The 22904-nt window shown below is 37.6% G+C and overlaps 1 protein-coding gene across 7 annotated transcripts in view; it reads left to right on the top strand.

The window, feature by feature from the left end:
• cacna1bb (calcium channel, voltage-dependent, N type, alpha 1B subunit, b) overlaps positions 1–22904 on the top strand; it is a 140982-nt gene that overhangs the window by 31056 nt on the left and 87022 nt on the right. For all 7 annotated transcript variants that reach the window (XM_067485211.1, XM_067485210.1, XM_067485208.1 and 4 more), the window contains 2 exons: positions 21140–21231; positions 22561–22713. In XM_067485211.1, coding sequence (XP_067341312.1) covers positions 21140–21231; positions 22561–22713 — 245 coding nt within the window. The remainder of the gene's footprint in view (positions 1–21139; positions 21232–22560; positions 22714–22904) is intronic.

Below are 22904 nucleotides of genomic sequence, written 5' to 3'. Positions count from 1 at the left end.
GGTGCGATCTGTCGCCAGTGAGTCTCTTGCCGCTGTGCTCCTCACTTGCCCCACGGACTTTCAACCATGTCCACTTTGTCATAGATCTACAAGGTTCCCATTTCTTTTTACTCCTACACCTTCACACACACACTTGCTTTATTAATTGGACATAAGTACAGTACGACCAGTGCAAGTTAAAAGGTAAATATGTATTCTACACAAATTATCTACATTAAAAAAAAACAAAAATTTGCACTTTACCCTTTGAACAGTACTCAGATGTTTCAAACTTAGGAGGCAGTTTCTTTATTAGAAGAGGTAACTGATAGAAAAGATACATTATTCCAACAATAAACTTTATATATTATAAAGCTGAGCAACTTGTCTTCTTTCCCTTTCTTACTCCTTAAAATCACTTGGGTGTAGTCATTCAGGAAGCAAGCAGATTTTGTCTTGTCATTTGCGTAAACTTTACTGGTGGACCAGTCATTTATATTCATTCCAAACAGGCCATTGATCAATAAGCTGTAAAGCTTGATTTGTTCTCATGCATTGAATTTATGCCATAGGTCTTGCGTAGGTTTCCCAAGACCCTACACAGATGCTGTATCCTTAAGTGCCCCTTCCAGGAAATGTAACGGGATCACAGCAACAAGGAGCGTACCAACTGTGTAATGTACTAGTTCTAGGGTTGGACCCAATAAGGCACTTGACAACTACTCAGTTTAAATAAGGTTTATTATAAAATATAATAGTTGGCAAAGCAGAACAGAGATTTAGTAAGTCCTCCAACTCACTGCTGAACTCCAGTCTATGAGAGAGGACACAAAGATTAGCATCTTTGATAGTGACCTGTGGGATATGGTGTCTGAACAGGAGTCAGTGGGAGGATGAGCAGAGTCTAGACGAGAAACCAAAGTTCTTATGGGGTAGAGTGGAGTATGGTCCTGGTAGATTAGACGAATCTTGAGATGCGGTGGGGTTGAGTAACTTGACGATAGGGTAGGGAAATGGTGGGAGGAGGGGGACACTGAGGAAGATGAAGTGGTCTGGATCCGTAACACAGAGGCAAGCCTGGTAGTGAGCGTGTGGAATGTAGCCGTGGTGGATCTCCAATCCCTGATAGTGAAAAGAACCCTAGTGAAACAGTATCATAGTTCTGGATTCGATAAGAACTCTTGTGACAAACGGCTCTTAACATGAAAATTCTTACAGTGGATATTTACTTGGCAGAGTCCTTGATAATGTGTTGGTCAACAAATGGTACACATGAAAAAAAAAACCTTCAGTGGATATTCTTTTGGTGAAATCTTTGATACAGGTAACTTGAATACATGATGGACACCGTTCTGAGTTCCGTATTAGCATAGTAGTAGATAGTCACATAACTTGGTAAAAAGGTAACATGGCATGATCAAAACGTAGACATGACGTGGTAAATCCTCACCTTATAATCATGTGGTTACAAGGGCTGGTCATTCATTAGGTTGGCATCAGAGAGCGTTACTCACATAACCAAAGTAGCAGGCAGGTCAAAAACTTAGCGTTGTCCTAACCGTTGATAGCAAAGATGATTTGGCTGAACGCTGGAAAGCTGCGGTAAGAAAGCAGACGAGCTGGCAGCTTGGTGAAGGAAATGAGGAGGTATATAAACAGAGTGGTGAGAGCAGGTGAAACTAATTCCCAGTGATTAGTAAAGCGAGGAAAATGTGATGGGACCCTGAACAGGAAGTGGCTGCAAAATAAAAGTCTTGAAGGTGGAAGTGAAGTTGGTGATCCTGACAAACTGCCGCAATAAGTTCATTGGTTGTACGTCCTCTAACATCCGCTCTCTTTACTGCTTTGATGTTTTGCTGTCATTTCAGTAAAGTAACTGTTATTCGACATCTGTTAACTTCAGCTCAACATCGTCTGCTCAGTTACTATTGATTGTAGTTGTTTAGTTGTGCTCTTTGCACATTTGACCTTCCACATGGTGTTTAATTTGAACTTAGATATCCAGTAATCAACATCTTTTCTTTACATTTTTTTGTTATATAAATTTTTGGGAAGGCAAAGTGCCTTACAGATCATTAGTCACCTTCAAATTGAAATTGTCATAGACATTTACAACAAAAAATATTTTTTCAAACTTTTAAATATGCATGGTAATGGAATTATTTCCATCTCAGGCAAGCCTGACATCCAACTTTTCTTTTTCCTCTCTCTCTCTGCCTATAACAGAGATGTGGTAAAGGATCTCATGTCCAAACAGACATCTCTTTAGCTAGAGGTATCAGCCAAGCATACACCTGCTCTCCCTCCTAGACAGGAAGCTGTGAAATGACTTTGGAGCATTCTACGTTGTCACTCAGCCAGCTGGTCCTGAACCTCAGGCGAGAAGACATGATTGGCACCAGCACATATGTACATGTTAATACATAAACCAGGCACACACACACACACACACAGAGAAATAAAGCCTCTGAAAGAGCCCAAGGTAGCAACACAGCATAATATATTACACATGCACACTTCAGTCCCCACAGCCACAGACTGCGTAAAGCCTGTACACAGATACATCATACAGGTTATCTAATAAAGAATAGATGCTTTATGGGTTAGAAGATATCAGTGTAGATGGTAAATATAACATCAGACCTGTGAAGGCACAGGAAAGAAAAGCAGTCACAGAGCATAGGCCACTGCATATCCTCTAAATTAGTTTCTTTAATTATAGTAGAATTAAGGGGTTCACACCTTGCAAACACCATTTTCAAACTAGTTGACATTTTTTAAACACAGGTAGTAAAGACATCACAATTATGTAGTTCTCTAACCTTCTACAGTGTTATTTAAAAAATTTAAATAGGTTAATTGAAATTTCTAAAAATGTATGTGTTGTCTTCAGTCCTGATTTTAAAAAAAAGTCACAATTTTAAAGCTCCTTTTACTTGGGATGGTCATATTAGATGCCAACCTAGGGATAAAATGGCGGACACAGGTTACTTACAAGTTTTTATTTGACTCTAGATCCAGATGAAGGTATACATGGAGATGTTACATGTCTTTTTTTCGAAGACAAACAGGTACCTGAAAAGTGGATAGACACTCCCAAAACACGTCTTATGTAACATAATATTAGAAAGCCCATCATCCAATTCATATTTAAAACTGATTTTATTATTATTATTTATTTTTATTTATTATACTTTTTTGGTGCATCTGCTCAGTGTGTGGGTCCCATTTTTCTCTTGAGTTCTTCCTTTTCACCTACGTACAATAGTAGCATGTTGGGATGGGCACATATTAGCTTTAAGCACATTTTAAATAAACACAATCAGCATGCTTTAAATGAAGTATTGTAAAATGCTTCTGAAAATGGTCTAACTCAAACTTTCAGGGTATCTGAGTTGGATAATTTTATATTAACACTTTCTTCAATACTTGGTCAAGTGGGCTGTGATGAGAAAGTAGCCACTTTGTACCTCTATAAACTCTTATAATTCAATATAACATCATCTTCAGTAATAATTTAGCAATAATTTCTAAATCAGTAATAAAACCCACCACACTTCAGCATCACGTTCTCCATTCATTCACTGTTTCTTCAGCTTTGTGTAACTCATGTGATTCATTTTGAGAGAGACTAAATCTGATTTACAGCAGCCTGTTATAACTCATTATGATAACGTTTGCAAGTGCTCTTTCCACAAAAAGTCTTTTTGGTGCCCTAGCAAAGAGTCCTATTTAATATATATCTCCACCGAAAAATTTGGTGTTGATTAGCAGTGCTAATTTGAAAATGAGAAAAACAAAATTGGCAAGTGGTAAAACATTGTTCTTAAAAAATGCAGCATATATTGACAGTATTACATAATGCATAGGACTGCAGGTGATGGCTCCCTCCCAAATAATTAATGTTTCTTCCTGACAATTTAGTACTCAATTTTAAAACACAAGATCAGGTTTGTCAAAAATGTTAGCAATCTAAGTGACATTTGTGTCAGTCAATTTTTAAATAACCCATTTATTTTTTTAAGTAATAATTTCAATTTGTAATGGAAATAGTTCTGTATACATTTCATATTTAATGGTTCTGTGTGTTTTCAAACAGTCTGACGGGCAACTAAGGAAACAGATTGAAACAAACGTTAATTCTCAGGCACAGTGCCAGCAGGTAAACAGCTCCAGCTGATTGAGTCGTGCCCTGTTCCTATTTCACACTAATATCGGACATTCTTTATCTTTGTTCTTATTATGTCTCCCTCTCTGAGTTTTTTGTCTGTTTTTTCTTCCCGCAATGAATCTCACAATTTTACACTAGAATTCCATAGGAGATTTTAATCCAAGAAGTTTACATGTTACATCAATCTTAAATAAAACACAGCCTCTTGAGTGTTGTGTTGTTTTGTGTGTGGCTGTGTGTATTTTAACATACCATGGGTTTCATGGTCAAATGCAACGAGATGGACAAAGCGTTGTTTTGGCTTTAAAAAGTTCCGTCCCACTCATCCCTTTGACACTTTGTGATTGCTTGTGACCTCTGCCCCAACAGTGACCTTTCAATTGCCAGTTGGCTATTGATTTGCACTCTGGCCTATCCAGTTGTTTTTGTTTTTCAAGGCTCCTCTTTGTCCTCCTCTGTGTCTATGTAAACCCAGTGCTTCCATTGTGCTATATTTTTGCACAATATATGCTCAAGATTCTATGCATTACAATGCTTTCTGTGTACATATGACCATTTTGTATTGTGTGCATTATTATTCTCGTTTTATGAACATAGCTATCCCCAACCTGTGCTTCATGTATTACATGTGTTCTAGTCACAGTGCTAGATCTCTGGATAACCCAGAAAAGAAGTGCATAGCAATAATTTCTAAATTCTAAATGTTGTTTGGCGAGAATTTTCTAAAATTCTGAAGTAATTTCCAGAGTTTTCTGGAGTTCCTCTTTTGTTTCCACCTCATTTCTTTTTGCCATCTCAAGAAACTGTCAAACCTAAAAAAAGTCTGTCTTCTTATTTAGTCATTTAGAAATGGTTGCTGTATTCCTTTTGGGGTTATCTGTAGAGTTACCACTGTGATAGGAATATACAACACCAAGTCAGAAAAGGTTGGGATGACGTGTAAAGCGTAAATAAAAACAGAATGCAATGTTTGGCAAATCTCTTTAACCCATTTTTTTTTCACGATAGAACATAAACAATATATCAGATGTTGAAACTGAGACATTTTACCATTTCATGGAAAATATTAGCTCATTTTGAATTTCATGGCAGCAACACATCTCAAAAAAGTTGGAACAGGGCGATGTTTACCACGGTTTAGCATCCCCTCTTCTTTTAACAACTGTCTGTAAACGTCCAGGAAGTGAAGAGACCAATTGCTGGAGTTTAAGAGAGGAATGTTGTCCCATTCTTGTCTGATGCAGGATTCTAGCTGCTAAACAGCCTTTGGTACTGGATTTGTTTTTTCATGAAGTGCCAAATGTTTTCTATTGGTGGAAGGCCTGGACTGCAGGCAGGCCAGTTCAGGACCTAGACTCTTCGCCTGCAAAGCCATGCTGTTGTGATGGATAGAGACATTGTTTTGATGGGAGCATATGTTGCTCTAAAAGCTCTATGGACTTTTCAGCATTGATGGTGCCTTTCCAGATGTGTAAGCTGTAAGATGCTGAGATGCAGGCTTTTGAACTGTCTGCTGATAACAATCTGGATGGTCCCTCTCCTGTTTAGTCTGCAGGACATGGCGTCCGTGGTTTTCAAAGGGAAGTTTAAATTTCATTCATCTGACTGCAGAACAGTTTTCCATTTTTACTGAGACCATTTTTGAACTTTGACCCGGAAAACATGGCAGCGTTTCTGGATAGTGTTCACATATGGCTTCTTCTTTACATGATACAGCTTTAACTTACATTTGTGGACTGTTCAGTGAACTGTGTTCACAGACAGTGATTTCTGGAAGTTTTCCTGAGCCCATGCAGTAATGTCCAGTAGAGAATCAGGCCTGTTTTTAATGCAGTACATCCAGTTTTGACCTTCAACCTTGTCCCTTGCACACAGAGATTCCTCCTGGTTCTCTGAATCTTTTGATGGTATGACATACTGTAGATGGTAGGATATTCAAAGTTATGTTACTGACCTTTTTAATAATTAAACTAATTACTTGCTAAATGCTTCTCCATTAGGTTTTTATTTGCAGCAATGACTTCTCCAGGGTCTTGTTGCCCCTCTTCCAACATTTTTGAAATGTGTTGCTGCCATCAAATTCAAAATGAGCCATTATTTTCCATGACATGGTAAAATATCTCAGTTTCAACATCTGACGTTTTTGTTTATGTTCTATTGTAAGTAAAATATGGGTTGATGAGCTTCGCAAATCATTGCATTGCATATTTATTTACTTTTTACGCCTTAATCATTTGATTTACTTAAACCCATAACCGGAACTTAATAAGAGTTTACATCATTTGTAATTAATATAACTCCTCAAGCTAGGGGTGGTTGTGTTTTTATTTGCAGTTTGTTTTATTGGACCACTCAAGCCTATCAAAATGGAGTCATGGTGTCATAAATCTCCCATGGTCTGTTAGATGGGTTTCCCAATCGTTCAAATGACGTGTTAGTGTAATTGCTCTGCATTAGCAACGCTGTGTCAGGACTTCGCGCTTTCTCTTCAGCTCCAATTCACCAACATAATAGTGAGACATCAAGACTGTAAGGAGGCAGGAGGTGGGGGTCATTGTATCAAAAGTGGTGGGGGTGGGGGTGTCAAAAAGACATGAGATGCAGTCGCTTACAAGTGTTCTTGTTTTTTTTTTTTTTTTGCATGTGTGGATAATGTGCTTATGATCATGTGTGCATGTCAATTAATCATGGGGAAAGTGCACTTAGTTAATACAAAATACATTATGACATGCTGCATTCACTGTACGTACGAGCCTCATTCGGGTGGTTTCTGGGCCCTTGGCTTGGTGGCACCTGTCTGGATCTGTGTGTTGAACCCAGAGGACACATAGATGAACTTCCTACTCCTCTCTTGAACATGATCTGCTACGTTTTCAACCTCATTTCATTCTTATTATTGGATCCTCCAGATGTGACCAAACCACACGCATTTCATTTTAACAGGATTTTTTAACAGATGTCTGTTTCTTTATTTAAAGGTAGCTTTTTGTTTGTTATAAAACTTTTTTTGAAACTTACAATGTCCAACTAAAGTAGTAATTTAACAATTTGAATTTGTAAAATCTACAAGTTTAAGTGTGTAAACTTTAAATGTCACCTTCAATGCCTGTCTTCATGTATATGGCATTGTAATTAATACATTTCTACTATAATTACAGACATTCCAAGTATGTCTGTAATTAGGCAGGTTTCCCACAGAAATACACTGAGTTGGCCCCTTATTACGTACACCTTGCTAAAACTCTTGCTTGAACAAAAGAAGCTGCTGACAGGCAGGAGATCTTGTGATAAGACCTTCATTATGCAACCGCCACTGTGTTGATTTGTCTTTTCGTTGCTAATGGATTAAAAGCTGATTATTATGTAGTTATTAGCTCCCAGTAATGGCCTTGTACAGGCAAGGTGATTTATGGGTTATTAAGTTTAAAACAGAATTGGCCACACAGGTTCTCGTTCATCATTGATAGCCTGCATCCCTAAGTTTATTTTGCTGTGTGTGTGTGTGTGTGTGTGTGTGTGTGTGTGTGTGTGTGTGTGTGTGTGTGTGTGTGTGTGTGTGTGTGTGTGTGTGTGTGTGTGTGTGTGTGTGTGTCCAAGTTGCTGGCAACTAACCGTGTTTGTACAAGATGCAAGACTTGGTGCGAACTTGCAAAATTTGCAGGTTCCAGTAATATTTGTCTTGTTGTTTGTCCACAGTGTTTTCTCAGTCGTGATGTGTGTGCTGCTTCCAGGTTCTCAAACACAAAACTCTTTGACAGCTGGTGGAAACAATCTTTAAGCATTGCTTTTCCAGTCTTTGTAGATTTCAGCTAGTTGTCATGTGTTTCCCTGCTTTCACTATAGTAATTAAATTAAATTAAACATAAAGTGTAGTTGAGACTGATTACAATTTCATGTTTTTGGTCATAGACTACAGTACCAGGCAAACTGAAATTCAAAACTAATCAATGTGCTCGATGGAAAGTGAAGTGATTACTGAGGCTATTAAAATTCATCTTGAGGGAGACAAGAATGTGTGTATAAAATTGCTTGCTAGTCCATCCAATAGTTAAGAAATTAAAAAAAATAATAAATAAACAACGTGATGGAAATAGAAATGTGTTTGCCAGTGCTTCATACTGACAAATATCTCTTCTGACATTTGTAACTCAGTGAGTAGTTATATTTTATAGGCTGACTAACAGACTGCTAGCTAAAAAAACTTGGAAAACAATGTATTTGCTACTTTGACAAAATAATGCTGAGAATCCAATGTGCTAGGATCATTATAAAAACTTTTATTTCCAAATATTAAATAAGATCTTTTTATTCTTAGTGTTAGGTAGTGGAAAGAAGTTGTAATTTCAAACCAAAGGATGGTTTTGGTGTTTCGTGGGATAAGGTAGATTCAGTGTTCTTTATCTTCTTAGCAAAATCTGTGAAGGAAACATCAGTGAAACATTTCACTTTAAATGACAAATTTTGTTATGGCTCAGTGCTGCTGAAATTGATTTGTACGATGTTGTAAAGCAAGGCACAACTTAGATTTATGCTCTTTTTCTGAAACGTTATAGTATTTGACCAATATGTTTCTTCCAAGAGCAAAAACGTATAGTAAATCATATTTATTGAGACAGTTGGGACAAATCTGATTTTAAAAATGATTACTCTCACCTGTCCCATTCTACAATGGAGGGAGAAAAGATTTATCTACCCACACTGAGACCTAAAGGCTGACGTGTAATATTTAGCAAATCCAGACCGGTGAGTCAGCCTTTTATATAGTCAGTAATTTAATGATTCAAAATCTCACTTTGCCTGTGAGAGAGATTTGAAATGAGCAGCAATTGGTTCTTCATGTGCTGCAGAGCTTTGTCATGCTAACACATGCTATGTACACTGTATATTGACCTGACTTAACACTGTAGCACCAATATTAGTTATTCTGTATAAAACATTTTAACATTTCTCTGTGCAAAAATAGAAAAACATCTCTCTTTTCTTCACCTCTCTTTTCTCTTTCTATTTTGACAATGGATACACGTGAAATCATTAGTCCAAAGCATGTTAACAGCTGGCTATTTGAGTAGCCTCATGTGTTCAGTTGGTGTTACAGTATGTGCCCACTTCATATCCTGCATGAAAAGACAACTCATTATCTATTCTTGGTGATGTTACTGGTGGTGAAGTAGTGAAGTTAACACTGACACAAATAGATATGAGTGTGTAGTGTAGTTAATGTCATTGGAGGCTGTGAAGGTTGTGTGCAGTAGCAACAGACTGGGTTTCTAACTGTACTCAAAAAAAAAACCACCTATGAAAAGTCTAGTATTGATTTTTTCCCTCCCTTTTTTTGAGGACGTGAAAGAAAAAGATTTGTATACAATGTTAAACAGCAATCTTTGATATTGTGTGTAACACAACATAGTTTGTTATAACGTATATTAGACTAGCAAACTAAGAAATCTTTAAACATCATTTTACTACTGGACAGATTTTTTTTCCCTTTTGTGCTTGACAACAATCCATCAGTTTGGTTAAAACTTTACCTTGTCAACAGAGAGTAAATTGATTAGCATAGATTTGATCCTTTGTCCCTGGGAACAGCAGATTTCATTTAACTTCACTTAATTCTCTTTTCTCAGTCACATCCTATAAGACTGAGTTATCAAATGTCTGGTTACCAGGAAACACACATTTCTGACACCTTCAGCTGACTGCCAAAACAAATCTGTCACTAAACCTCTGAGTACTTCACAGATAAGATCCTGTATGAACATTGGCCTTCACTGACCTTAAACAAGAAGTCACTGCAATCTAATGCATTTATATTATTGAATAATCAATGACATGTATTTGCAGAAACATTGGTTTTAAACTAACAAGTACACAGTTACGAACAAAATGATCAAATGATCAAATGCTAAACCTTAAACCTTTCATGTAGGTTTGAAACACACTTCAGGATAAGTATGGCCAAAGAGAGTTTAACAAAGTCTGCTTTTACATTTTAATTACTGTACCATAACAAGCCGGTCATCAAACCCTGCTGGCATATCAAACTCCACAATGCACGAGGGAATTTCATCCAAAGTCCAGCACCTGCAGACTGTACACTAGATGCAAAGAGGGTAGACAGTGCCTGCCGAGTGTCAAGACCAATGTCCTGGATGAAAGCCAGAGTATCAAGAAGTAAATCCGCAAGATATCACTTGAAGACAACGAGCTGAGAGAATGCCTGAGGCAGCAACAGACAGGGATCGAAGACCAACTAAATGAAGTGCCATGGCTTGACACGGCCCTGCGAGGGATGTGCCATTGACCGATAGCTGAGGTGGCTTACAATGGGAATTTTCCCAGTTGCTGGAAAAGGTTAGACTAACAGACAGCAGTGAGGCAAAAGTAGAGTCACTAAGCTACCACACAACACAGAACACCAGGTGCTGAATGTGCACAGAGGTTTCAGAGACAGTCTAACTCAAGGTTGCAGGTTGGAACAAGATGGGATTGTGGCAATGTGTCCAGGTGGGTCTGCGCTGAGTGTGGGCTCGATCCCTCACAAGACCAGATGACATACTCTCTAAAAGGTTGTAGAGAATAACAGGGAAAACATCCTGTGGGACTTTCAGATCCAACTGGACAGCAGGTGACAGCAACACCAAAAATTAGTATGGGGAGGTGAAGTTCAAGATCCTAAGTGGAGAATTGGAAAGTGGTGGCGCTTTGACTTCTGATGCATTGTGGTCAACCATAAACTGAAAAAGTGGCTCTAATAGTTCCCAGCAGGAACATCATAGGTCTCTGTCCATAAGAGTGCAGTAGTAGGAACAGTGAAGCCTCTTTCCTATATGCACTGAAATCCTGAAAATCTTCTGATTTTTGTCTTTGTATGTGAGAACACAACTATCTGACATATCTGAAGATGATATTACCTGAGATTATTCAGACTTTATCCTGCAAGCCCCATAGTGCAGCTCTTTCAGACATTGTCCAGAGTTCATATCTGAACTGGGCTTAAGAGACTGTGCAGAACCCTGCCCTGCAAGGCCTTTGGTAGAGGACCTAAGATAGAAGAAAAAAACACCAGTCAAAGCTGTGAGAAAGGATTTTGTTTTTAATAATAATTTTAACAAATCAACCTTACAACAATGTGTAATAAATGTGTTTAGCTGACTTCTTAGATTGAAACACTTTAATCACACTGGAAGCCTGGTACTTTTCCATCTGTGCATCTCTTTAAGTTACCACATTTTTAGACTAAAGACTCATCCAGAGTTCAGAATGGATTTATGTATATAGAATCACTCATCTATGTTGTTTGTTGAAACTAGGCTGTCTTCCTGTTTGTTTGTTTGTTTACTCTGTGCTGAAATGGAAGGCATGTTGTTCTCCATCTCTTCAAAAATCATGAACCTCCAACATTTGAGCCTTCATTTCTACTATTGATTTTTGTGGTTTTCCGACTGTTGACTGTATAATTTTATTTGTATATTTTGCTCTAATGCAATTGTACCCAACTGTTGTTACTGAAACATTAATATGCCTTAATGGCACATGCTCAGCCAGAACCTTATTTGTCTTCGGCTATATTGTTGCAAACTTTGCCAGCCGCATGACTAAATTACACAAATATTCAGTATTATTTCTGGCATAAATGCAAAAACATCTTAATTCGTCTTTGAAGTAATCCTGACAGATTACTGTAGATATTAACTTTATCTAATTAAAAATATGTGACAGATTTTAGGAGTAAACATTTGTGGTGCAAGTTCGTGAAGGAAGAGAATCTGTGAATGTGTTTATGACAGGGAGTCTGGCAGTGATTCAAATTCAGCAAGTGTTTGCTGCACGTCAGGGAGCTTTTGTTCCAAGAAAGACATCTCCCCACTGATTACACTTCTGTGAACGACAGCCTTGCAGTTAGTATGCAGTTAGTTAACTGTCCTGTAGTTTCATTTCACCACCACCAATAGCACAAAAATCTGAGTCAACACCAAGATGGTGGAGTTGAGAACTGACCCAATATTTTTATTTTAGACATTTTGGCTAATGCTGTTATGATCTGATGAGGCAGCCTGGAGGTTGAATGTCTTGGTCACTGTTTTTTTGACGAGACAGATTATGATTACAGCTGGGAAGACACAACCTCTGAAACAACCTCTGCAACTGCAGCAAGTGATAGAAAACAGATTAAGCCCAAAATAAGTCCCAATATATTCTATAATATATTGTGCATCTATACCACAGCGATAGTAAGTAAATTATGGTACAGAAGGTTTTCATTACACAATGTACAGTCTAGTACATTCCTCATTCTTTATTCTGGCGACGATTACATTAGTAAAGTTATACATAGGATCATATTACAAGATAGTTTTATGTGTAATCTCTGTACACATTCAGTGTTTTATCTTTTAAAAAACATTTCATGCACTTTTCTGCACAGTTTTTGTCCAGTACCTCTGCTCTTGTCTGAAGTTTAATTTTCAGTGTACAGTATTTACTGATGTTATTTTGTGCATAGTTCCATATAGCCATTCTTCTGGCTGACCTCAATGCATTTTGTCAAATATTCGAAGCAATATCTTTACTGTCTGGCTTTATATTAATCTTCCCTTTTTATTATTGTTTTTGTGTATGTTTGTATCTGCTGTTCTCTCTTTCTCTCTGTTGTTCTTTATTGGCTTTTTGTATAAGCACCCTGCTTTTAAAAAAGCACTATCTACAGTATATAAAGGTTTACTTTACTTCTAACTCACTGTGCTTATATTCTGAATAAAGAAAAGAGTGTCAGGCAAGCGGCAATAATTTCTATGAAGGTCTGGAGTCATCAAACACCCTGAGGCCCCCATTCCAATGATGTATCTCAAGATCTATACAATGACAATGTCTTCTAATGCAATGAATTTGTGCCATAACATCATGTCCATGCAGCTTTTCCAAAGAGCATTCAGCTGAGCAGGCTGGAGATGATTGCACTGGCAAACATAAATTACGGCAGTCCTTGTCAGAATGTCTCCTTGGGGGAAGTGTCCTTTGACAATAAGTATTCATTCAGTGAAAATATTGTCTTGCCTCCTATGCAATGGCCAGATTATGTGCATAGCAGTCTCCTGTTGCAGATAACCAGAATGTAACATCAAGATGGGGTGACTGTGGCGCCACCAATCCCGCAGTTGCTTTTTTTCGATCCCGGGCCCCTCTGGTCACATGTTGAAGTGTCCTTGAGCAAGACACTGAAACCCAATTTAGTTGCTCCCGGTGAGAGTTGTGCAGCTGAATAGCAGCTCCCCCATTGGTATGTGATAATGTGTTAGTGTGATTGTGAGTGTGAATGGGTGAATGAGGAGCAGTGTAAAGCGCTAAAGTAAAGTGTAGATTACTACCATATGTGTTGGGGGGGATGCAGACCCAAACATACGTAGCCAGCCTTGTCATGGATAGAAGTCTAAATTAAATCTCTAGTAAATCCATTGTCTCTTCTGCATGTTAACGGCATATTCACAATCAGTACAACACAGTGACCCATTATTAGACTGCCATCCAGGCTCCCTTCTGCCTGCATGTTGTGCATCTGCTTCCTGTTTGGATTCATGTTGATGATGGGTTATCTGATTTGTAGAACCTTAATGGAAACACCTGGATTGCAGTGTTTTAAGCTTTAACAGTAGCTCTGTCCCAATTGTATTCAATATACTGAGCTGAGTCGGCTTTACAAATAAATATGGTCATTAATTATCACATGGGTTTAAGGTTTTGGGGCAGCCCAGTGGCACACAGACCCTCTGAAGGACATTGTCAGAAACAGAAAACAGGCCAAACAGAGAGACCACCCACCTCCCTGTTAGCTCAGCACTGCAAAACAGTTTTAGGTCAGCACTGCAAAAGAGTTTTACTCCTTACTTCCCACCCTCTGACTGAGGCACTTATTACTCACTTTAGGCCCCTACAGTCCATATGGGGAAAATAAAGACAATGGGTCTCAGGCATGAGGTATTTTGACAGCTTGGGATTCATTCTTGGCGTAAAATAACAAGACGAATCATGAAAAATTGATGAAAATTAATAATCTACTCCTTTGTTTTCTGACCTGTATCTGAGCAGTGCACAAACTGGACTTTTAAGTCTTTTAAGATTTATCTACTAGGTTTTGAATAGCTTGACACTTTTAACTGACACTGGTCAAGAGATATACATTAATAAATACAGTAAATACCTTTAGGCTGTGTCAAAAGTCCCTCTCTATTTACTATATAGTGCACAATACTGTCCACAATTTTAACATTTTGCCTCTAAAATGCTTATGCTTAATGATACTGTTTATCTGCATTATTTGTGATGTTTAAAGACCTTTTTAATATACAGTGTGTGCTGCTGACAGTACTAGTTTAGTTTAAAACAATTCTGTTTTATTATCAGCAGAAATGAAAAGTGCTGAATTGTTTTACTCGAGATACTGTGCTAAAAATGTAGAAAAACACCGGTCGCCCCTCCTGTTGCAATGCTCCCATTTTATCCGGTCTCGGGACTGGTGGCTGGGTGGGTCACACCTGGTGGGCTGGGATTCGAGCCCGGTGCCTTCTGCATTCCAACCCAATGCTCTACCACTGAGACAACAGGCCTACCTCAGAAAAAATACACAAGTAATAAGTAAAAAATAAGTAAAAACTGCAGACTGTAGCTTGGAGTGTTTCTTTTTTTTTTTTTTTTTTGGTCAGTTAATTTTTCCCTGAGTGTAGGGAAACAATATTTTTCCTTGCATCCATGAAGGGAGGCTGGTCTGTTTTATAACTAGTGTCATAGAGTACAGTGCTTTTGGCTGTGGATTTACCCTCGGATGTGGCTACTTAGTAGCAAGTAGCATATAGCGATAGAGTCACACTACCTAGATTTCTATTCTGTTACTAAGCTATAACCATTTGCTGCCAAGGCTGATTGAGGAGGCAGGCTGTAGTCACTGTGACGGGGATGTTTTTGCTATAATTGTTGCTGTAGTCATGCCCGTGCTGCGATTGTTATGATTCTGATTGAACACATTAGTTCATGAATATCATATCCACAACCACAGATTCACCCAGCACAGCAGAGCACATTCAGCTATTCACAGCTCATCCAACTGTTTGGATCAGAGGAAATGACGGGACTTGCATCATTTGATCCATAAGCACAGTCAACATCCAGTCCAGTTACCAGCCTGCTATACTAATAGTTTTTGGAAACACTGTTGAAACAGAGGAACAATTATGTCACATTCAACTACAAGATGCATATTGTTATGCATTCCTTTTGTCCACTAGGTGGTTGCTGTTCTCTGTCTGGAACTGACCCTGTGAATGTAGAAAAAGTTTCCTCCAGCTGCCTGGTTAGAAATAAGGTTTAAGTAGGTGAGCAGTGAGACTTCCTATCGCAAAATTAAATAAACTTTAGAGCCAAACCAATGAGCTAAAAGGGGCAAAAAAAGCTCCCTAGAGCTGCAATTACCGTATGAGTAATAATTGTCTGTGGTTCATTGCTGTGACTTCTTTAAAATTTAAATTGCTAATGAAGACATTGAAAATTTGAAAAAACATTGAACCGCACATTAATTTAATTTCTAAGGTCAGAGTCTAGAATCTTACAATTAAACTAGCTGCCCTGAATTAAAACGTTTTAATCAACTTTTTGCTTGTGAAACCTCGTCCTTTGAATCATGTGTAGGGAAGTGTACTGTACATCAGTTCTAAAAGTAAATTGTCTTACCACAGAGTGAACATGGCCATTGGTCAAGCTTTTTAAATTAAAAAAAAGGACAAATAATGAAAACCCAATTACTCTAAAAGACAGAACTGTAACACGTACACTGTGAACCACTGTGAACACAACTAGACGTGCACCATTTTGCCGGGTGAAGTTGTGGCTATTAATATGGTATTCATGTATTTCACTATGATTAACTAAAGTCACAGCTAGAATGATCAATAAGAGCAGCGATTTTTACATATTTCTATTATGGTATAGTGAAAGGCAGCACTACGTTTGAATCATTATGGGCAACAGGAGCTAAAGGTTCTCTTCATAGCCTATATGACCGGGTGCTGCTACGGCTGGGACAGGCTATAGCCGTGATATTTATGATATCACTGTAGCTGTGGTTACTTGTGTACTCTTTGGTTATGCTTCTTCTGTGTCATAACCATATGTCAACTATTTTATAATACAGGCCAGACATCCTTTATAGATCAAATGCAAACGCAGAAGTTGCTCTGAAAAAAGAAGTCACGCCAGGTCTCTTGGGGCCTTTGTAGTTATTACTCCTTACTTTGTAACTTTTTGCAGTAAAGGAAATAGGAGGCAGTTGAAAGTTAGCCAATACCATGATCAGGAACAATAGAGCTACATTATATCTTAGCCTAAGGATGTGAGCTAGTTTGTTTTTTCAGTCTCTTGCCCTAATCTACTCTAATAAGGAGTAAGCTTGCAAGTGTATGTGTGTCTATGTATGCATATGTTTGCTGTGTTAATATAGAACCACAGCACTGCAATAGCAGCTATATTTGATGGCGAGTGGCTCTGGCAGCTTTGATGAGTTTATGAGTACCCCCCCCCACTCTATCTTCATATGCAATGTGGGAAATGCTTGCTCTCCTGACTCTGTCAAAGCTGTCCACTTACATCGTATAATGTCATGGCAATACGATCTACCACCATTCACACACATGCACACACAAAAACACACACAATCCATTTTTGTGCACAAACATGACATGACACACCGAAGCCTGCTTCAGAAATGAGGTCTAATTGGCAAGAAATGGTCTATGTCTAATGATGAGGTCTCTTTTGCACATTGTGTATAGTGTGTGTTTGTGTGGTTGGTTCTATTCAAATTTGAAACAAAAGTGCGATGCAGAGGGTCAGCCAGTAAAGCAGACAGACAGTCATTACGGCTGGTAATGTTCAGACAGACAGACAGTTACTCAGGTTGTCAGCACTGTATTCTCTTGTGTGTCCTCTGAGACTCCCCATCTCCTTTCACTGGGATGTGTGAAAAACTCAATCACAGCCCCCTGCCCCAAGCTGGGGAGCTGGGCAGGGTCGCAGTAATTAAACTACATCACTCAGGCTCACAGGTTTCTCCATTTTCCTTTCACTTCTTAACACGTCATCTGCCTCAGTCCATCAGTTTTTTTTTTTCTCTTGGTTCTCTGTTTTTATGTTTTTCACCTATGGTTTATTTATTAAATATTTAGTTTTTATTAAATGCTTTGGCTATCACTTAAGTTAAAAATGCCTACCAACACCCCAAAATCTGACAAAACCGCAATGTGTTAAATTCAGTTTTGTTTACAGATTAAACCAATAATGTTTAATAAGTCAGTTTTGGCTTTTAGGCACTTAGGCTTTATTCCCCTCTGAACAAAGCCATTGTAACTATTTACTGTATGTCTGTTTACATCCCATGCTAAGCTAAGTTATTCTGTTGCTCACTGCAGATTTACATGAGATTAGTATCAATGCTCTCTGCTAAGTTTTGTCAAGAAAGAAAAAAACAATCATTCCTTAACTTAAAATTATTTCAAATATGAATACATTTGAAATAATTAACCGCTGAGTGTCTTGCTCAAGGACATAGCTGGTGCATCAACTAGGATTTGTTCCACCCATTGAGCCAACGGGCTGCCAAAACAATGAGCTAAATGAGGCTAAAAAGCTCCAGAAGGCATTGATTCGTGAAGCTTTTATTTTGAATGTCAGAATGTAGAATCTTACAATTTACCTAGCTGCATTGAATTGAAACATTTTAATGACCTTTTTTCTGCAGAACATCTCACCCATTGTGTTAAGTGATTGGTCAGTTCATACTTGCATTCATTTTAATTAAAGTTCTTTCTTTGAATGATATGTGGGGAAGTGTAATTCAATTCCAAAAGCAAGTCGTCTTGCCAGAGTGAACATGACTATTGGTCCCACATTTTTTTAAACAAAAAAGACAAATAATAAAAACCAAATGAGGTGAACTGAAGCATGTGTTCCTTGCACTGGATTTTGACAGACAGCATGAATCATTCTTATCTCTCACTCTTGTCTGCAATTGTTTCTCCAAGGCTGAATTAGTTCAGGCTGTCTTTATATTCCAGGGATGAAGGCTGAATCATAAGATCTTGAGAGAATTTTGCTGAACAACACAGGAAGTGATGTGAATGTTTACATGTACTATATGTGGAAATATTGTGGAAATCATCTTTGGTAATGTTTTTTTTTTTGGCTTTTACTTTATAATAAATGTGTCCCATGTTTTTTTTTTTTATTATTTGCTCCGCTGATGCCAACCCTTTGTCCATGCTTTTGCTTTTTTTGCTGTATCAATTTGTTCTCTGAAACTATTGTTATTTTGGCACTATTGTAAGCAACAGTATTTGACATCTTATTGCCTGGCGCCAAAAAGGGTGCAAATTCACCGGACTCCCGCCTTCCTGTGTGCCTGTGCTATTTTAACAAATGCTTTACTGGGTCAAGTATAAGAGGATAGCGACAAACAATATGGGCGTTAAGGTTAGAAGACAGGTTGGTGTAATAATATTAAGAAGTGGCATATGGCTGTGTGTGTGTATGTGTGTGTGTGTGTGTGCATGTTTGTTTTTGTGTTTGAGCGACTGACAGTGATAGCATCACCCTCTGTATTTCCTGTGCCACTGTCTGGCGCCAATGTGGCTATATTGTGGTGATAATAAAGGGATATTAAAACCCCCTAGCTGCTTCTTCAACTTGCTCCCTGGCCAACAGACTGTCTACACAGTCATCAAATCATTCCTTTACAGAGAAATGCACACCCCCATACATAGAGGCACTCGAACACAGAGACAGTTTTTGAATGTTAGATGTATTTACCACACTGTAAGCAGTTATTCACTGTACATGTGAATATGTTGCTGTATGTGCATGTTAATGTGTGAGTCTTACTAGACAAGTGGCGTAAAGGAGCTTTTCATCTAAACGCTCTTTTGCAGTTTTTATCTAAATGTTTTCATATATATATATATATATATATATATATATATATATATATATATATATATATATATATATATATATATATATACTATTATATTTAATAAAATATTTATTACTGAATAGTCATTTCCTCCCAGCAGACTCACTCCACCATTTTCCACAAAACACAGATGTGCTTATTGGTTACCATGCCAACTGGCAACCAGGGAGTGGTATGCAGCCTTTCTTGTGTTCAAATGTTTGTTTCTCTGTGTGTGTGTGTGTGTGTGTGTGTGTGTGTGTGTTTGTGTGTGTGTGTGCTTTTTGAAGAATTTTTTTCAGATAGACATGAATATACGCTTCCCTCTCCACATACCTATTGTACCCTTGAGGATTTTGTGCTTACTCTGGGGCTCCCTTAGGTACTTAACTGAGAGGTTTAAAGAACAGACCCATTTACAAACAATATTATCTGCACTGTAATGTGCTTAGACAAATAAAGCATTTATACAGTTAGAAAAAAATGCCAGATTTCTTTTCTAAGTTGGTAAAGGCACAAGGGTAACATGGATTTTAAGGACATTGACAAATCAGAGGATATTGGTACTTTCAAGATTCAAGATTCAAAGAACTTTAGGAAATTAGGCATTGAGCTACATTTGCTTCTGCAGAAAAAACACACCAAAGGAAAAAAACACCAATGAGACCCAAACCCACTACAGAGACACACAAATACAGGTCCTTTACAGTCACTGGTGTCTCTTTTGTCTTGTGTCATTTACACTTATTCAGTCATAATCAATTCATGCCTTTAGGCTGTTAACTTTAAGTATTATTTTATATTACAATACCAACTTAAGCATTTATTTAAAACAATGAATAATAGATAACTAATCATTGTATGCAATTAAAAATCTAGGCTTTGACTTTGTACTGATTCTGCAAATGAGCCTCTATTCTCATAAAATACATGTAATTGTGTTATGTAAACTTTTCATCAAGACTTTAAAACGTCTAAGTGCATAAATCAGTATTGAGGACATGACCACTGCTTGTTTATTGGTTCTGGTTCCAGGCCTTTCTAGACAATGGAATAGTGAAGGGAAAACTAAATCGCAATGCAGTGTGATTCTCAGCCATGACAAACTCCTCTGCCTATCATTTTATCTGTTATTGTTGAGTTAGTGTGTTTATTTGTAATAACATATGAACTAACAGAATAGCGTAGTAGCATACAATGATGCAGACTGAAACTATTCTCTTTTCTTTCTCATCATCCTTCTGTAAATATACACTTATTAAACAAAATCTTACAAATAAATGTGAAGGAATGTTCCTCTTAGATTCCAGATCAAACTAATATAATTCTTTTTTTGTAAATCTTTTTTTTCTCTCTTCTTTGCCAACCTCTCTCACATGCAATATATCTATTGCATCTCTTTCTGTCTCTTCTTAGCCTAGAGCATTTTCAGTGGAGCACTTAAGTCTCCCCCTCTGTGTACAGCCTATAATGAGGGCTGCCAGCTGTGGCTCAATGGCCAGTGCATGCATATAAACACACACACACACACACACACACACACACACACACACAGACACACACACACACAAACCGAGGGACCTGCCGCAGCATTTCACTCCTCCACTAGGTAAAGGCAGATATAAACAGCACATGATGTAATCAGCTATATATGTGAGAAGCCTATGCTGTCTGTGTGTATGTTTTTAACTATTATTATAATGGGAATGTAACACATTTATCACTTTTACTGAAACTTTAGAGAATACATTAAATAGATAATATACTTGGTAATAATAACAGAACAACAACAGAAACAACACTAGGATAGAAATAAGAGACTCTTATTTCTAGGGTTTAGGAAAGCTACACACCAACCAACAATGGTTTAGGTTATTTTAAAATGAGTACCTTTGTTTTTTTTAAATAAGCTAAACAGTTAAATAAATAAAATCTAAACTGTTGTGCTGTTTTGTGATCACTGGTTATACATTTGATTTTATGTTTGTGTCTACTTACAGAATCCTGGCCACAGTGGGTTCGGACTTTGACCTGAGAACACTGCGAGCAGTGAGAGTGCTGAGACCTCTGAAACTTGTATCAGGAATTCCTAGTAAGTGACTTGTAAAAAATTCCAGGAAAGTCAGTGTCCAGTTTCTTTCCTTTTTTTGTTGTTTGCGTTGATATTTTACAAGAATGAAGAATTTATTAATTTTATAGTTTAGTCACTTTGTAAGACAGTTTTGAAAAAACATAATAAAAACTTAGATTGGCCCATGTGATTGCTTTAACTTCTCCCGCTTTTAATTGGTTAATAATGAAGGAGTGAAAAGAATGACTGATCCCAATGCCAATATTTAGAGAGCAGGGAGGTCCATGGCTGATACATAGCACGGATCATTTTTTCCTTGTATCACATAAAATACACTTTTATAATAACAAGTTAGAAAAAAATGTCTCTAATTAATTTGATAAACTATCTGTATTCTTACAAGTAATTTAAAAAAAAGTTGGATATGGAGCAGACTAAATAAATTCATAACCAGAATAAAATGTATTAGTATTTTAAAGTATCATTTGTAGAGCAGAAACAGGGCTATCTCATAAAACTACCTTTCTGTAATTTGAAATCATCTTAAATACACATACTTGGTTGGGTACACATAGCTGAAACTAATCTACTCTAGTAAACCCTCACTCCATGAAGGTTACAATCTTCAGTTTTAAAACAGTTTCATATGTGCTGATTCATGTGATCATGATCCTAATATTAATTTCAGAAGCTGTAGTGTTTGGTGCTGTCGAGCTGTGTTGTGTTAAACTAAGAATAGTTTCTATTAATTATTTTACCACATAAAGCCTGGCTACTGTAAAAACAGTACAGTACAGTGCAACAGCAGTGTCACAATGATCATAGAGCTGAATCACTTCCAAGACTCCAAAACCCAAACATTATCGTCTTGTGAGGATTTTGCAGGACCCTCTGCTGTAAATATGATCTACTCCAGACAGAGGTAGCATTAGCTTAGGGAATGTGGGCTGCTATAAGTCAGAACCTCCACCAGAACTTGTGGTTAATGGTGTGATTGGGTGAATAAGAAGCAGTGTAAAGAGCTTTGTGTACCAATAGGTAGAAAGGTGCTATATAAGTGCAGAACATTTATTGTACAGTAGCTTATGTTACTCTGAGACTTTTACTTATTCAACTAATCCACTGAAAAACTATTCAGGCTACTCACTTCTATTGCACATACAGTAAACTTTTAAGTGTAGGGGCAGTAGGTCAATATTAATATTGACTAATATTAGTCATATATAATATTAATATGGTCACTAATATTGATAATAACACTGACAAAGATTATGGCCACAACAATACAAATTGCCCTGGTGCTAACATTCTCTTTCCTTCTCCACTTTCCCCTCTCTCTTTGACTCCCAGGTCTCCAGGTGGTGTTGAAGTCCATAATGAAAGCCATGGTTCCCCTCCTTCAGATTGGCTTGCTCCTCTTCTTTGCCATAGTCATGTTTGCCATCATCGGGGTTGAGTTTTACATGGGCAAATTCCACAGTACCTGCTTCAGGATAGACACAGGTAAGAACAACAGGTTGGTAATCAATGTACTTACAATTAGTAGCATTATCTACACACAGTTGTCCCTAAAGTTGAACACTGAATATCAACTGAGTCAATGCCAGGAAAAGTATTTTTTTTCTTTCAGCTGTGTTCCTGTGGTTATTGCAGATGAGAATGTAAACAGAATGACACTGCATTTTTATGCCACC

The sequence above is a fragment of the Channa argus genome, chromosome 18, assembly GCF_033026475.1.
Source record: "Channa argus isolate prfri chromosome 18, Channa argus male v1.0, whole genome shotgun sequence".
Taxonomy (NCBI): Eukaryota; Metazoa; Chordata; class Actinopteri; order Anabantiformes; family Channidae; genus Channa; species Channa argus.
The sequence above is the reverse complement of the archived record's forward strand: the minus strand, read 5'-3'. Positions and strand labels throughout refer to the sequence as shown.